Source organism: Balaenoptera physalus (assembly GCF_965194825.1).
Source record: "Balaenoptera physalus genome assembly, chromosome: 12".
Classification (NCBI taxonomy): domain Eukaryota; kingdom Metazoa; phylum Chordata; class Mammalia; order Artiodactyla; family Balaenopteridae; genus Balaenoptera; species Balaenoptera physalus.
The window spans coordinates 84,198,959-84,218,007 of NC_138897.1; the positions used below are offsets into that span (position 1 = coordinate 84,198,959).

At 35.0% G+C, this 19,049-nt stretch overlaps 1 protein-coding gene across 4 annotated transcripts in view; it reads right to left on the minus strand.

Annotated features, from left to right (window-relative positions):
- The window catches only part of MED13L (mediator complex subunit 13L), a 313,009-nt gene that overhangs the window by 144,333 nt on the left and 149,627 nt on the right, over nucleotides 1-19,049 (minus strand). For all 4 annotated transcript variants that reach the window (XM_082416714.1, XM_082416716.1, XM_082416713.1 and 1 more), the window contains exons 3-4: nucleotides 13,504-13,588; nucleotides 1,661-1,744 (exon numbers count right to left, since the gene is read on the minus strand). In XM_082416714.1, the coding sequence (XP_082272840.1) occupies nucleotides 1,661-1,744; nucleotides 13,504-13,588 (169 nt within the window). The remainder of the gene's footprint in view (nucleotides 1-1,660; nucleotides 1,745-13,503; nucleotides 13,589-19,049) is intronic.

A 19,049-nucleotide genomic window follows, 5' to 3' on the forward strand; every position in this document is an offset into this window, starting at 1 on the left:
TATCTAAATAAAGTGTAAAGATATACAAGCTATACAAAAGATCATTAAGCACATCTGACTTTTAAACATTATTTTTTACATTAAAATACAAATTGCTACTCCTTCAATCCCTTTTTTATTTCTACATTTCTTCTTCATCCCCAAATTCCTCTCAAATCATCACACAAACATCTATACCTATTGATCAAAAGTTTTAGGACTGGCTCAGTCAATTCATCAGTGACCAGCTGCAAGAATGCACACTAAGCATGGAGAGGCACACTAGGAATGGCAAAGAAGAACAATGCACTAAAACAAATCCATGTATAACCATTCAGACTCCTCGACAATAAAAGCCCAAACTTCAACCAGTAGGAAAATCTAAGTCCTCTGTAAATTTTAGGAAAATGCTAAGATGAATTATGTCCATGAAACATTCATTAGTTAGACCAAATCAATAAAAATAAAAGGAAAAAAAAAGTTCCTCTCCATCAATCAAAGCATCTGTAAACAGAATCACACCCATGCACACTAGTACCTTTTTCTAAAATCAGTTTTATCCTTTTCAGGCAAACTTTGATACACATAATACCTGTCTACTTAAATATAATTTTTAATAAATCCTAAATGTACTAAAAAGGGGGAAACATTTCAAGGAAGTTCATGGTGATTTGGGGAAAAAAAAAAAAGCCAGGCCCTAATTTATCTGATTTGAAAAAAGAAATCCCAATTTTCATAAATTAGATTTAGTTAATGAGGAAGTGGTTACATTGCTCAGAAATCACTTCATCAAAGCTTTAAGACAACCACTTCATCAAAGCTTTAAGACATACAGGCTGGAGAGAAGGCTGCTATTAAATCTCTTACAGGAAGAAGTGGCAGGAGTAGCCAGCTGAAATTCTGGCCAGCTATCCAAAAGATCTAATCTACCACATAAGGTTTCAAGAGCACCTGTCTGCAGCCAGAAGCTGGGGACCCTTAGCTTAGGGCAAGTTCACGGACAGTAAAATAGAATCAAGATTGTGTACCCAGCTCTACAAAAATGAAATAGTCACCAACTTCCAATTAAATCTACACTGTGTTCAAAGGAAAGTGAGATAAATATTAGATTTTGACGGTTTTCATTTTTGATTCTGGCTTGATTGATCTAAAACTCCATATTTGTTTAGTATCAAAGGCTGCCTTTAAAGCCATGCATATAATAAATGATGGTTAAAGGTTTAGGGTTATTTAGAGAAGTAATTCCCAGTCCTGGTTTGACAACTGTCAAGGATGTGTTGACTGACTTTTAAGGGGCATCAAACAATTCTATAAAAACTGTCACCATTTGAATTCACTCGACTGTTGATTTAAAGTTGTGCCACATAACACTATAAGGAAGAAAGATAAATTAGAATAATGAAAATAACAAAATAGAGTAATTCAATTCCAAATAGTGTGGTTATAAGGGACTTAGATATGGGTTACTGACAATCATTTTTCTAGTCAAAATTTAATATTCCACAAAAATTTAATGATAGAGTACTTAATAAAATGTGATCCAGGAATCTGTTTCAAACATCTAAACTACTAACATTATTGGACAATAAATAAAAGCTACTTCCTCCATTCACCTCTTCCCCAAAGATAGCTGTGGTCAAGCAAAAGAAACCAAAAACCCAAAAGCATTCTAAAGACTCACCTTTTGTTGACCGGCTTTTCATCTTTTTCATAGGGTCGGACAAACCATTTCCCAATCCTAACGAAGTTCTTATCCATTAGGCACCTACAATAATTACATCAAGAATACAGTTTCAATAACAAATTAGCAAGTCGCTGAATCAATAATCACAGATAAGATCCACCACTGAAAATAAAAACATCACCAATTAAACTGTCAAAATGTTTTCCTAGTACTTAAAATTCTTACACTATACTTACTGAAAGAATTTTCTGACTTTGGGTATAGATTTTTATTATGTATTATTCTTATACATGTAAAAAAATCAGAATTAATTGGTTGATATGTTCCTGAAACATCTTACACTTCTGAATTGCTTCAAATCCAATCACACTTCTATATTACTTTAACTTTTGTGTGATCAAGGATGTTGGGAATATAGGCAGCATTTCTTAAGAGTACCTCAGAGATATTCTTCCAAGCCACTGACGCCCTTTTTGCAAGTTTTAATGCTGGATCTTTCTTGCGTGGTGTGTGGTAGTCAATTCTTTAGCAGGGATTTCGGTAATAAAAGCATACATAGCACAGCCTCTTCTACTTAGGTATTTTCTTTTTGTAGACATGGTAAAGCACTTGATTATGGCTTTGCAAAAAAATGAGGAACTGCAGTCATTTCTTCAGTAATGAATATTTTGCTTTCTTCATATCTAAATTGTGCCCCGCTTCTGTTTTCATGCCATTTTGTGTACATTGTTTTTCCATGTCAAATCACAGGGTACTCTTTCTGAAGACATGTTAATGGCAACTGAACTCAACTCATATAATACCCAAAGTGCACACAATTCAGTTGAAGTGACAACAATATAAGTAGCTATGCTCAAGTTCACTAGAGTACAGGCAGGTGACAACTATATCATAACTCCAGTCAATTGTGAGATGCCATCATTTGTAAAGAGCATCCCTAATTTTAACAACATAAATATGTGGGAGAAAATGTGCATTTTGAAACTGATGAAATACAGTAATCTCTAATACTATTCAATGAAATGATACATATTTTGTAAGAAAACCTGTCAGAAAGGTGGATATAATTCTTCAATACAAGGTTCTACCTACCAGCAAAAGAGCAGCACAGTAATTCTTTGCTGAATATTCAGGCAATTCTGCATGTGGCTTTTGGCTCTGTAATTTCCACTCCATCAAGGAGGATGGAAACAATTCAAGCCTTTGCCCAACTCATTACAGATTTGCCTTAGTAAATGGCAATAGTTTCTGCTGGCCACAATGTAACTCCCTATGGGCAGAGCCAATTTGAAGCAGTGTCTCATCAAAAAGTCACTTGCTTCAACTAGTTTTATTTTGAAAATGAACTTCTACAACAATCTTCCTTGTTCACAATGGAAAAAAAAATCATTTTCAAAGTAACCAGTCTGTTTTCCTAAGATTGTAAGTGAACTTGCTTTTTAGGGTTAAAGACTATATGACTCCATTAAAGTTAGAATAGAAAATATGGAATACACAATAAGGGTGAAAGTGCTCAAGAAGCAAAACTGAAAAAATCACCACAGTTTATTCCCTAGTTAAGGGACTTAACTGTGTTTTTTAGGTAGACTACATATATGCTGTCACATTTCCTCAGTTCTTCACTCATTTTTAAAGCCCAGATCTATCTTGTAATTGATTAATGTTTCTTTATTCTCCAAAAGCTGTTATTAAATTGAAGGTGTATCTTAAAATCAATAATGCTTAGAATGAAAGCAATAGGACATGTACAGAATCACATCAAACATTAAACAATGTCTTCTACTGACACACATCTTCACTTAAATAAATACCACTTCATTATCTCATAAGTCTTGAAGGTCAGAATTCAAAAGAATCATTTATTCAACAACAGAGAAAACATGAATTTACAGTTTATGGATAGAAAAAACTTCAAGGCTTTAGATAGTATAATATGAAAGAAAAACATAAAATATCTCTGATTAAAGAGGACAATGTATAAAGTTTGTTTCAAAACCCTTGCCCTTCTATGAAGTAAAACCCACAAATTCTATTTACTGTTTTCATTCCAGAATAAATGAGGGATTGGAGTGGAAGAGCAGCAGTGCACAGCCAAGATCACTCAACGACAAAGGCAAAAGGCAAAAAGCTAATGAAAATGCTGGGAGCCTAACTCTCTGTGCTAATGTATCTCCTGGAGTTTCCACTACAGATCATATTTCTTTGTCAGGCAATGTCAGCACAAGGTTATTATCACTAATACACAAAACAGCCATGGAAACTACTGATTCTTCAATCCAAAATCATCTGGTTCCAAATGAGAGTCATGAATGACTTATGTGATTTTCAACCACTAATCAGCTTCTATGTGATCAGTGATTTCCCTCACACTGAAAGGAAAACATGAAAACACACAATTGCACTGAATGAAGCAGTGTTTTTAACACAGTTTGGATTTGCAACTGACTTATTTCTGCATAAGGGAGTCGTCAAAAGTCATACTGTCACCAGTGATGTGGCAGAAAGTTAGCAAAGTCACCAAGTACCTCAGAGAAGGTTGGGACCAAATTAATGAAGACGCTGAATGTGCTCCCTTTCTCTGCCCTGACGTGCAACTCAACAGAGAATTACAGAATTGCTGAGTTAGATGCAGATATGGTTAAGTATGAAGGCAAAGTTTCTTTTTACTCAAGGAACAGGTAAAAAGAACTCAGCAACTATCACTATCAATTTTTACGTTCCTCAGTCTCTTAAATCTCAACTATGGCTGGTCCAAAAGAGAAACTCTCTGCCTCTGCCTCTCCCTCTCTCTCTCTCTCCCTCTCTCCCTCTCTCCCTCTCTCCCTCTCTCTCTCTCCCTCTCTCTCTCCCTCTCTCTCTCTCTCCCTCTCTCCCTCTCTCTCTCCCTCTCTCCCTCTCTCTCTCTCTCTCTCACACACACACACACAGATACACACACATGTATACAGATACACATGGAGCCTCCAAGACTAAGCAGTACAGAAAGTAATTCCATCTGGTGTTTTGTACTTTAAGTTACGGGAAGAAATGTGATGAGACAAGTGGCTTTGCTAAGAAAGACAGTTCTACCACCTGATTGATACCTGGGACTATGCTGGCTCAGGAGCAGATAATATATTGTGGTACTAATAAGCTCTTGGTTCTCAATCATTTTGGGGTCATGATTCCATGTTAAAAAAAATCTAATGAAAGTTATTACAGACTCTTTCTCCTAAAAAACACAAGGAAAAGCAAAATACTGCATACAATTCCATAGCGTTGATGAACTCTGAAGCAGATCCTAGAGTGAGAACTTCTGTACTAAACACTACCATTAATCACTACTAACCCTGCTTTGGCCTAGAATCCCTCCCTATCCCACTCTATCCTTTCCTCCTCTATTTAATTCTATTCATCCTTCCTGTCCCAGATCAGCACAGCATTCTAACATCTACAAATCTGTACTTTCACCACTGAGTTGTAATGAATCATTTCTGTGGCTCTTTTCTCCCAAGAAGCTATGAGCAATCTGGGGGCAGACACAGTTATCTACCTTATTTACTGGCAATATTCAACAAATATTTAAGTGCCTATTATGTAATATGCTTTATGTTCTGCTCTAAAGGAATAGGTCTTCAATAAATATCTGAGAAATGAATGCTATACACCAATGAGTATTTTCCTATTCTCATATAATACTGTTACCCTTCTTGTTTGTAACCACTAATCATGGCCAGACTCACACTGTTATTTGAATTTTGTGTGCATGTGTTTGAGGTAGAAAAAAATTATGTATTTCATTTCTTTATAGTCCATCACCACTCACTCCAGACTAAAATCATAGTAGATACTCAACGTGTGGGAAATCACATAGGTGTTAAAAAATTTTAGGAAGGGACTTCCCTGGTGGCGCAGTGGTTAAGAATCTGCCTACCAATGCAGGGGACACCGGTTGGAGCCCTGGTCCAGGAAGATCCCACATGCCGCAGAGCAACAAAGCCCATGTGCCACAACTATTGAGCCTGCGCTCTACAGCCCGTGAGCCACAACTACTAAGTGCGCGTGACACAACTACTGAAGCCCGGGTGCCTAGAGCCCGTGCTCCGCAACAAGAGAACCCACCACAAGGAGACGCCCACGCGCCGCAAGGAAGAGTAGTCCCCGCTCACCGCAACTAGAGAAAGCCGTGTGCAGCAACGAAGACCCAATACAGCCAAAAATAAACAGAATAGAATAGAATAGAACAGAACAGAACAGAATAGAATAGAATAAATGTTTAGGAAGACTGGCACTACTGCCCATATGTTTTAATTATACTTGAAGAACAAAGTTAAGCAAATCTTTTTAAGAGAGAGAATGCTAAGGTATAAAAACTACAGAATATCAGAAATATAATTTCCCTCTTTTATAACTCTATCAACCTTTATTTTATTGTTTTTGAGGGACAAAATTTATATTTAAGTTGATAAATATATAAACCTAGCAGACAAACTTCATCTGCCAAAAAGTGCTTTAAATCAACATCACAAATAGTGCTAAGACTATGTATCAGTTAACCCTGGCTGTCCACTCAGTAACGCCAATCATTGTTATTGAGATTTTCAAAATTACCTTACTATTAAGATATGACAAAATTCTGTAAAGTAGTTCAATATTATCTTTAAAGATCACAATGTGATTTCAGATTTATAAAATGTTTTGTAAGCAACAGTTCTAGGTAAGTATTCATCTTTAGAAATAATTCCAAGCCCCCTACTACCTCCCTAAAAAATCACTGTTTCAAGAAGAAAAGAAACAAACAGGTGCTGAAAAATAAAAAAGAAATCAGGTTGTGTGTGTGTGTACATGTTTCTGTGCCATGCCCAACAGCTCTAAATAATTAACTACAAGAACAACTTGACTCTGAAGCTGGCAAGCCCCAATCTCTAACCCCAAAGCCATGGGCAGACTTGACCTAAGTTTACAAGAGCCACAGCAGCAGCCACAGCAGAAATCAGCAAGCCATTTCCCAGACGGGATAGTTGGGAGGTTTAGAAGGGAGCCACCGCTGGCTTGGCTCTTCTGCGCCCCTCACATTACGCAGGTGTGACAGTTTTCATAGATTTAAAAAGTCCAAGGATAGTGTTCCTCTACCGCATCCTCAACTAAACTGCCCCTCAGTGTTATCATCTACTTACAGAGCTGCTCACATAGACTGAATTTTATACAACTTCGTACCAGAGCATCCTCACCAGCATCAAAATCTTTACCTCACAATCCAATTTACATCAAACATGTATGAAGTCTCCTCCCAAGAAACTGCAGTGCTCCCCATTCCCAACTAAAAAAAAAAAAAAAAAAAACAAAAAACAACCCATATAATTTAAGGCTGAAGACACCTTTTGCAACGAATCCCTTCTATCTTCATTACTTTGGATTCTTACTGTGCCCTAGTGGATGCTGTTCTACTGGATGCTGTCTCCTCTGGCCAAGTAATTCCTATTATTTCCACCCTCTCCAAAATCTCTGTAAGGCTAAGGTCTTTTGTAGGATTAGCCTCACCTGAAACATCCATTCGACTTTCAAACATTTAGTGTCTAATCCCACTCTCTAACCACACTAACAATAATAATAAATTTAAATTTAAAAGTTAAAGTCTTAATCCCTTCCCAGTCCTAAAAATATTAATAGATGAAATAATTAGTCTTAGGGTGAACATGTTTTTCTCTAAACATTTACAATTAGATATATGCTTTCATTCACTTGTGTCTACAATGTCTGTAGTGTCTCTTCCTTTAATGCACATGCCCCTTAGGTCTAAAGGCTCATTTTTCTACTTCTTTTAAAGAATTGCACACTGTAGCAATTTAACAAAATGGGAATTTATTAATTACTCATTTCCAGCTCCTCTTATCACCTTATTTACCAAAGGACCCTCAATGTTGCAGGATCACATAACCATTTCTTCAACTAGGGCTATACTCTATCACCATTCTCTACTGAATATACTCATCATCTTGAAATCCTTGAACCACCACATCCAGGGACCTTGCTCCTTTGCCCTCTGATAATCACCTCTATTGGATCACAATACCGTAAGGCATTGAAAGCTACTAATTTACAAATATAATGTTACTGTTATCATATAATTCCAATTTTCTCCATGCTATTTTTACTGTACTTTTCCAAATTGAGTATCTTCACTCTAAACACCAACTCTTGGCAAAGAAGAAGCTCTGAGCCAAGGCACTTGACAGCTGTGTTATACACTGCCATGGGTGAACCGGCTGACAACCCATTAGGAAAGCAGCACCAATGGACGACTCCAAAGGGCCATTAAGTTTCACAAATATCACATACCCACAGACTAGAGTCTCCCTAAGTAAGCATGGACCGGACAGAGCGTAACAGCTTCAAGAGACCCATGTAATCTTCCATTGTGTGCAAAGCAATGATTTGCATTTTAGAGGGGGGAAAAAAAAAAACACAACAAAACCTTTCCATCAAAATCAGCTGTGTTTAATTTTAAAAACTTAAGAAAATTATAATTAAAGTATACTACCACACATAATGCCAACTTGACAGCATTATGGCAGACATTTTAAGTATTTCTTCAAAGCCACAAAAGCAAGATTTTCATAAGTCCCATATGTGGTGCAAATCACTGAAGCATTAATAAAAACTCTGGGTGATATGAACTGCACACATTTCCTGGATTTGTTTTAAAGCTTTTCAACCAAATGTTTTACTTTATTTAAATAGAGTTACATGAGAAGGATATGGTATATTATGAAAACTATACAAATTATAAAAACATAAGAGTTAATAGCCATTAAATCTGCAATATTAAAAATGCCAAATGAAGAAACTTCTGAAAAAACCTGCAGGTTTTTGTTTTCCAAAATCTATTCACAGCAAAGTGCTTTTCTATTAGTGAGGAGTGTGAGACAACCTAAACTTAAAATACAAAGTGTAACCTTTGACAAGTTCATTAGAAATACATACAAAATCCCATGAAATTGCAAAGACTGATGAAGAACAGTCTGAATAGAGCATTATTTTTAAAAAGAGAAAGAGAGAGAAAGCAGGCACAAAGGGGTGGAGGGGGGGAGTCAAGTCAAATTAGCAGATTCTATAGAAGTAAAAAAACAAAATGGTATTTTATTATTCTGGTCATTTTGCCAAAAAGGGATAATTGATCATTAAGAAAACAGGAAGCACACTACCTTCTCAGAAAAGAGGAAAAATAACCATGATTGTATGATCTAAAACCATAAGACTTAGAAGGTCTACACACTTTCAGATACTGAAATTCTGACTCAGAAATCACAGGTGAAGAAAATACCGTAAGAAGCCAATATGGCTCAAAGGTTTCAAAAACATGTATAAATACACCGATAATTGTGTTTTAGAAACATATCTGTGTTTTTAGTAATATAAACAGCACCTGTTTGGAGTATAGGTTATTAGAAGAGAGAAGACCTCAATTAAGAGGTATGGTAGATTGTATCCTTTTCCCAAATATGTGCTATCCCTCCCTGTCCCACTGACATCAAGCTTGGCCATGTGACTTTGGTACCTCCCACTGATGGATAACACCTTCTCATCCACTTGACTTTAAGCTTGGTGGTAAATGTCTTGGTCAATGAAATATGAGCAGAGATGGCATGTACCACTTCTGAACAGAAGCTTCAATGAATGCACTATTATGTATTTTGCCATTGCTCTTTGCTCTTTATCAGGAATCTTTGACAGAGGGTGCCCCAACAGCATAATTCCTGCCTGGAGGTAAGAGGACATAGAGCAGTGCTGCAGTAAATGACTCACAATGGTCAAGCAGCATGAGCAAGAAATGAACCTCAACTGTCAAAAGACAGTAAGAGCTTTCAAGGTCTTTTGTTACTGCAGCATAACTGAGTCTAACCTGATTGATTAAAGAGGCCACTGCAATACTTCGTGAAACACTTATGAAGTTTTAAAGTAGGTCAGTGGCAATCAAAATGAAGAGAATTGAGCTGACTAGAGGAATATCTGGAAGGCTGGAGGAAAGGGGTGCGGATATATAGTAATAATATATAAAGATATATAGTAATATATAGTAAGAACCACAAACAAGGAAAAATAAATAACTTAGGGGACCAAGATGGTAAACAGGCCACCCCATGGAAGTAGGATTAGATGAATTATATATGACCCCCAAAGAACAAAATCAAGGTAAAGAAAAGAAAACTACAGGGAGACAGACTTCTGCTCGGCATAAGAAAGACTTTCTAACAGTGAGTATTCTCAGAAGATGAAAAGAACTTTGGAAAGTTCGGCTCACATAATCAGAAGTATTCGAGGAAAGGATGGAGGACCACATAAAAAGGATATTATATTTAGAATGGTATTCCAGAATTAGCTGGGTAAACAGACTAACTGACTTTTAATGTTGTGTCCAACCTTGGAAATAGTAATATCAATACTTCTGTTAGCTAATAATAATAGGAGTTAACCATTTATTGAGCTCTCATAATGAGAAAGTTACTGTGCTGAGAAAAACAATCCTTCACCATTTTATAGGAAACTAAGTCAATCTTATCTAAATAGAAATGCAAAGACATAACAGAAAATTGCTGAGAATAAGATAGTAAACTGTATTTCAATAAATTTAGATTGTAAACAGATAAGTAAGTTACAGCAAGTGCTCTAAGCTATGAGAAGAACAAAAGGGCAAGCATGTATTAGCCAACCCAGTTTCTGTTGACAATGAATAAAGAGAGCTAAAAACAATCATGTAAAATGCTTCCCTGTCTCATGAGTAGGGTAATTTTCATTCATAGAACATAGTTACTTAAAGTTTGATGAAAAGACAACATTATTTTAAAGGACAAAAGAACTATTACAAATTTTCAAAAGAATCTCAACTCATCCATTCTAATGGTAGAAAGGGGGCCGAACAGCTTAATTATTCATTACTTTCTAAAAGAAACACTGTTTTGTTCCAAAATAAACTCTTATAGGAGGATTCAAATTAAAATATGCAAAATAATAATTTATGGGGAAAAGGAATTAATAATCATTGAAAATAGGTCAAGTATTATGTGGCAGGCATCATATACAACATCTAACAAAAACTCAAGATGCATAGTATCCTACATGTAATTTAAAGGGCATTAACTAAGACTTTGTGAGGTTAGGGCAACTGTCCAAATAACAGACCCTGAAATCAAACCAAGGCCCAACCCAAAGTTCTTCTGAACTATCTCAAGCTTTATTGCATGACATACTGCATATGACACAATTAACTTTCTTATAAAATAATAATTCAATCTGACCTAGACTACAGTTTCTATCATAAATTCTGAATACATGAGCACAGAATAAACAAATCTTCTGCATGTCTCTTTTCTCCCAGTTTTTCTGCTCTTTTAATTTTCTTCCAACAAAGAAACATGCTACCATTTAAAACACAAAATACTAAAAAGAATACAATTCAATCACAAATTCATTAATATTTTTCTGAAAATAAATTATGATATAAAAAACAACACAGTGAGCTACAATTTTAAAAAATATGTACTTTGTTCCATATACATTAAAAAATTATTGGGACTTCCCTAGTGGTGCAGTGGTTAAGAATCCGCCTGCCAATGCAGGGGACACGGGTTCGAGCCCTGGTCCAGGGAGATCCCACATGCTGCAGAGCAACTAAGCCCGTGTGCCACAACTACTGAGCCTGCGCTCTAGAGCCCGCGAGCCACAACTACTGAGCCCACGAGCCACAACTACTGAAGCCCATGGACCTACAGCCCGTGCTCCGCAACAAGAGAAGCCACCGCAATGAGAAGCCCGCGCACCACAACGAGTAGCCCCTGCTCGCCGCAACTAGAGAAAGCCTGCGTGCAGCAATGAAGACCCAACGCAGCCAAAAATAAAATTAATTAATTAATTAATTTTTAAAAATTATGTTAAAAGGACTGTGTTTAAAGGTACATTAATTACTATACAGATATAAGAGCTTTATTCTGGCACAGGATTATGGAAATAGTAAATTTTCCACATTTTCCTGAAGGGACTTTGTGTATACTTGTGTTTTGTTTTGTTTTGCAATGGGAGAAAGAACTGCCAAATATTTGGCATATTTAAGAGTACTCAACTCTTAAAATCAATGCTTCTAAAATATACTGCCTTAGTAACAGATAGCCTCTAGGTCTACTCCAAATCACAGAACTAGGAACAAAAGTTCAGAATGAAAAATAGATAAATTTGGTGGGAAAGGTCTTTCTGAGTGACTTAAATTATGACAACTTATTAACTGTAACTTAAGAATCCTAAGCAGTGATATTGCAGTGATATTACCCTAGATAATAGCTTGGATAAGAAACCTAAAGGTACTAGAATGTCCTTCCAGTTTTGATCACCTAAAAGAACTATATATAAACTCAGGGAAGGAAGTACAAAGTTTTTCCCATAGAAATTCTTAAATAATCCATCCTTTTGCATCTATACCTCCCCTTAAAACGCCATCCAGAGCCTGGGACATATTGTTATGCCAGCAAGTAAGGAGGTGCTCAAACAATGACGAGGACAGGTCAAAAAACCACAGGAGCCATCATGAAGGGGCTTCCCCCCGGCTGAATCTGCAAGAACTTAGGCATCAAATTAAATGATAGTGATAAATTATAATTCACTGAGTAGAACAGGAGTTCCTCTTTTACAAATATATATAGATAGAAAGATTAAGGGAGAGAGAGAAATACATAAATCCATGGCAGAAACTGAAAATCTTTTCCTTACAAAAGAATGCCAACTAATAAAAATAGAAGAAATGGTGACATTACAGTCATACAAGTAATAACTGATATAGACGAGGACCACCAATAGAAGCTTAACCAAGTGACTCAGAATTTCATAACAAATGGGATAATTACACAATCTCATTGGATCTGGCCACAAATTACTTATTAATTTCAAAGACAAAAATAACAAAGATCATAGTTACTTATTAATCTACAGTGGAGAACCTTGGCAGAACACCACTCACGAGAGGGATCAATGTTAATAATCATCAATAATGAGAGGCTCAACAAATGGGCCTCCTCTTTCGATACACTGAGAAGGACACAACATAATTTCTATGGTACTCCTATTGAAAAAAACATAAACTAAATCTAATCATGAGGAAACTATCTCAAATTGAGGTACATTATATAAAACACATGGCCTGAACTCATCCAAAATGTCAATGTTGAGAAAGAGAAAGAAAGGTTAAGGAACTCTTCTAGATTTAAAATGACATGAGAACTAAATATAATGCATCATTACAGACTAACCTTGGGGGAGGGAGGTTAAGCTAAAAGAACGTAACTGGGACAAATGGTAACATCTGAGTTGAACTACGGATTAGATAATGGCATTTTAGCAAGGTTTTATTTCCTAATTTTCATAATTGTACTGGGCTTATATGAGAGGATGTCCTTGCCCTTAGGAAATGCACACCTAAATACTTCGGAGTTACAGAAAAAGAATCTCAAGTGTGTAAATGACTCTCAGGCGTATGAGGGAATAAATCTGAATGCACACACATGCACACACATGATTCACACTGGGTGCAAAAGCGGGGTGGGTGAGAGGGTGAGGAATCACACAAATTATAAAGCAAACTGGGCAAAAGAAAAACTGTTAGTGAAGCTGTGTGAAAGGATATATGGAGTGCTTTGTGCCACTCCTAGAAATTCTCTAAGTTTGAAATTGTATCAATATAAAAAGAAAGAAGAGGTTTATATACATTTTTATAAAGTTGTATGTGAAAGTGTTTTCAGAATTACAGGAAACCCTCTGAGTATCTAGCATTATACTTGGGTGTGTCAAAACCACCGTGATGATATTCCTTCTCTTACCTTTCTAACAGATTGTGGATCGCTTTGAAGAGCAGCGTCCGACATTCGTAGGAAAGGCCATTTTCCCAGAGTCCTTCTTCCACAACTGAAAATAAAACAAAACAAAGCAAAACAAAAAAATGAACCAGTAAGCAGGGCATCCAAATAAAAATAAAAGAAACTTTAAAAATATTTTTCTAAAGCAAAGTTAATGAGCTAATTTAAGTAGATTAAATCGCACTGAAACACAGAAGTTAAATACTTGCCCAAAGTCATAAAATACTTATGTACAGAAGGGAATAATGTGTTTTGATTTTAAAGTTATTGAAATATAGGCATGGTACAATCCCCCCCACATAAAGGTCTTACCAACCTGTCTCTTCAAAGTTTGGAATCATCCAAAATTCTCAAATTAATCTTTCTTCCTAATAAGTGTCACAAAGACTAATTTTGTTATTAAAGTTCTATTTAAAGTAACAAAATGTCACAAATTAATACAAAGGTTATCATGTATTTTAAGAGAGAAAACCAGGAAAAAATATCCAAAAATGACATTACACAAATTTCTTTAAATGTTTTGAAAGCAGTATATGAATAGGATTTTAAGGACATGATTTTAGGGAGAATGTCAGAAAATTAAATCTTAATATAACATCAAATTTAGTTCCTGAACTCATGATTTCATTAATGTTTAACATTTTGGGAAGTATCATATTTGCCTTTGAAATATGTTGTAGCATTACTTAGAGCCACAAGTAACTCTAACACAAGAGAATCCAACAGACTAACAATGCCTCATGTATTCCTAACGTTCTTTTCATATGTAAAAATTATAAAATGCCCTAGAGAAGATAGCTAATTTTCTTCTAAACTATATTAGTTCATTTCAACACAGCAAAAATTTGAAAGGATGCAAACGACATTTGCAGAAGAAAATTTCCTCTGCCTTTTACTTGGTGTCTTGACAAAAGTACTCACCAGAGAAAATTTTGACAGAGAATTGAAACACATGTTAAATCCACAACGCATTTTTAATGCATTTACCACACCAACTGACATCTCAAAATGCATCTCTCCTTATTTTCCAATCAGAAAGAATTCAAAAGAGTGTACTTAACATTTAAGGGTTTTCTCTACAGGACTTTTTTTAAATGATAAAACTGGATAAATATTTTTTTTCTTGGGATGTCAGATAACTCTTTATCTTCCTGACTATGTGGCTAATCATGACCTACCAAATTTTTCCAAATTAACCTCTGTCAGAGACATTTTATATTATTTATAACTAGAGAAATGGAAATAAAGTACAGCAAATAAGCAAACATTCCTGCTATCAATACATTATCTCTGTTCAGACAAAACATCCAAAATTTTTCTACAGTCCTCTAAAGGCATCATGAATCTCTATTTTCACACATTTATCTTTGGGGGTAGAGCTTTCCTGAGTGAGAAAGCAAGCTAACATTTCAATAAAAGGAACATCCCATATTAATTTCCTTTTATTTCCTAATGTAAGCTAAAAATTCCTAAAACTTTATCAACATTCAAAGTCCAACTCTTCTGAATTACTCTTCAAATCAGTCACCAGTAACAGTTTTTTCTACATATTAGTCTTTTGTGCCATAAAGAGTACTGGTGATGCAGTATTTAATGAAAAAAGTGTCCCATTCATCTTTCCAAGATTTTCTTCCAAGTTGGTGACACCTATTCTGCATATTAAAAAAAAAAACTTTTATAATTAAAACCTTCAAACATACTTTAATATAGAATAACAGGCCTCAAATAAATTCCTAAACCAAATTATCAACATTGTGTCATCTGCTTAACCACCCTGCTCTCTTTTTTCTTTTTGTTTTTCTTGATACATTCTGAGGCAAATCCCACTCCCAAGTACTTCATTATATATCAAATCAGAATCTAAACAAGGTCTATCAATTACCTCTCAAGTTATATCTCTTAAGTCTCCTTAATCTGCAACAACTCATCTCCTCTTTTCAAACATGGCATTTATTTACTGAAGAAACCAGGTTAGTTGTTTTATAGAATACCTCACATTCTCATCTGATTGTTTCCTCATGATATTATTTTTTAATGTTGGCGCTACTTTGACCTTAACAGAAGATGTCAAAGGAAAGTTCTCAAACAACAGAGCTCTATTTCTTCCTCAAATGATCCTCAAATAATTTGTTAACTGAAATGTTGAAGGGTTATATAGCTGTCTAGACATGCAATGTGGAATACTAAACAAATGTGAGCATGCACAGGCAATGCCAATTACATCACTGTCTTAAGATACCATTATGATTTTATCCTGACTTTAACAATTTTTAAAATAGGTCTTAGAAATTTTTTCTTGAAAAAAAATCTTAAAAGAGCAATTACAAAAAACCTACACCAAACATCGTACTTATGGTTAAAACCCTGAATATTTTCTCCTAATATCAAAAACAAAGCAAGGATGTCTGCTCTTACCACTCTTATTCCACATTACAGTGGAGGTCTCAGCCAGTACAAGAAAAAGAAGTACCAGGCATACTAACTGGAATGGAAGAAATGAAATGATCTTTTTTTTGCAGATAACATGACTATTAGAAAGTCCTAAAGAATTAACAAAAAAAAAGCTATTAGAACTAAAACTGAGTTTAAGTCAGTTAAGGTCAACAGACACAAAACAATCATATTTCTATAAACTGTAATGAATAATTAGAAAATTTTAAAAATTTGAGTACCATTTATAACAGCACCAAAACCCATGAAATCCTTGGATCTAAATCTTACAGTTGGGAGACTTACACCAACTGATTTCCAGATTTACTATAAAGCTAGAATAAACAAAACAATATGGTACACTACAGAAAGGATAGATATACAGATCAACAGAACAGAATAGAGAGTCCAGATATAGACCCACAAATATATGGTCAACTGATTTTCAACACAGCTTGCAAAGGCAATACAGTGGAGAAAGAACAGTCTTTTCAACAAATGGTGCTGGATTTAATGAATATCTCAATGTAAAAAAATCAGCCTCAAACCCTACCTCACACCATATAGAAAACCTCAAAAGGGATCAGAAAACAAAATGCAAAACCTGAAACTATAAAACTGTGAAAATATAGGAGAAACCTTTTATAAGCTTAGGTTAATCGAAGACTTCAAAGATACGACAACCAAAAGCATGATCCATAAATAAAAACTGTTAAAAAGAGCGTCATCAGTATGAAGAACTCAGTTCCTTAAAAAGCACGCAAAAGTTACATTAAGCTATGGAGAAGATAAGCCACGGATGGGGGAAAAGCAGTTACAAATCACATATCTGACAAGGACTTGTATTCAGAAGATGCTATTCTTGAAAAAAAGCCCTAAACACCACAAATTAAAAAAAAAAAATTTCTAGAGAATGGACAAAAGATTTGAACAGACACTTCACCAAAGAAGATACATGAATGGCAAATAAAAACATGAAAATATGCTCAAAACATCACTAGTCATTAAGGAAATGCAAATTAAAATCACAGTAAGATAATACCCATTTTCAAAAAGAAAAACTGAAAATACTAAGTGCTAGTGAGCATACGGAGTAACTAGAATTGTCCTAAACTGCTAACGGAAATGCACAATTCGTACAGTCACTGTGGAAAAGCTGACTTTGGCAATTTTTCTAAAGTTACACTTTACATACAGCCCAGCGATATCCTTCCTAAGTATATATTCAAGTAGAATAAGAACTTAGGTTCACATGAAAAACTGCAGCAAATGTTTTTACTTGGTTTTTTTTCCCCCCATAATTGACAAAAACTGGAAACAGTTGTCCCTCAACTGGGGAAAGGACAAACAGTGGAAAATCCATATAACGGGATACTATTCAGAAATAAAAGGAACTACTGATACTCAAAACATGAATGAATGTCATTTTGCTAAGTGAAAAAAGCCATACTCTAAAGACCACATGCTATATGATTTCATGCACATAACATTCCTGCAAAGGTAAACGAGGTAATGTAAACTGCTCAATGGTTTCCAGGGATGGGGGTGGTTGGAGGAGGGCTGATAACAAAGGGACATGAGAAATTGGGGCAAGGGGTGGATGGGGGTTGGGGGGGCAGCTTCTGGATTATGCTTACACTGATTTTTTGAAATACATTTTTAGTGCTAAAAATGAGAACAGGGTGTGAATTAAAAGGACTCCTATTCTAAATATGTATTCTAAACATAATTGTTTTTACCCAAAGGTTTGGTGTCTATTTGGTTAACCTTCACTCATAAATTATTAAAAGCAAAAAGCAAAAAAACAGCTTAAGCAAAAAGAGACCGCAGACCCGACCACCGTGTTCCTCCCCAACAACACAATATACTGTTATTTATATTATGTACTTTATGTTAATTACTATAAATAATACAAATAGAACAAAGTAATTCAGGAAAATATTTTTGTTTTTTAAATATTAAAAATTAATTTGAAAAAGGACTTTTATTAATATTATTAAATAATTAATTAAATTCTTATATCTCCCTCATATAGTATTACAAAGTTTAGGAACCAATGTAATAGAAAACAGGGAAGAAAGTAATTACATGAAGTAAAACAGATCCCACTACATTAAGCTCTTGTTTAAGAAAAGTATACTAAAGGTGAAAAAAATAGAAAATTATGAATTATCCTGTAAGTTAACCAGTAAAATTTTAAATAAGTCAGTAGAGGTAATTAAAAAGGATATAGTGTTTGGACTTCATATAAACATTTAAATTTCGTAAGTTACATATTTTATTAAAGATTTGAAAGCAGTCAGTAATTTACTAGAAGTCAACAACTGTGATCCAAGATTAACCACTCTAATAAATACTATTATTTAAGCGATGGATTTAAGGATAATGCATTAACATGCTAACCCTTTTAATTTACTATCTGTATATAGCAAATAAACTTGTGGAAAGGAACATAAGTCAGACCATACTTTATTTCTTAATCTATTTCACATAAAAAATTTCCAGAAATACAAGAGTGATGTATATTTCAATGAATCTCTAAAATTCCAAAATAAGTTAAATCTAGAATGACATTTTTGGAGTCTAATAATAGATATTTGGCCGATAATCACTGTCCGACAGTTCTTGGCTGTGTTATACTTCAAGCACCAGGACAGAAATTAGGAATGCTCTCAAAAATCAAATAGAGAATTTGAAAACCACTGTGAGGCAAAATTACTTTAAATACTTTGCAGAACTGCTATCGAATGTTGAAAAGTCTTTTATTTTAAGATAATAAGAAGAAAGTAAAATAACTTAAACAGTCAAGGTTAGTTTTCTACCCAGAAAACAATCTTTCTCATTTTATGAGGCTTTATGTACCAAGTTTGAACCAAGCACTACAAATAAATGGAGGGGAGGGGGAGTGCTACTTTCCACCACAACGCTATGAGACAGAGGAAAGGACACAAAACATTCACTTTTGCCACTCAGTACCTGACTTCTTCCCATCACTGCAAATTGCCTATTTCATGAGTTCTGGTTGGGGACGAAGATGGTCAGTCACCCTTAACAGGAGTTGAAAATGCTGATTCTCCTAC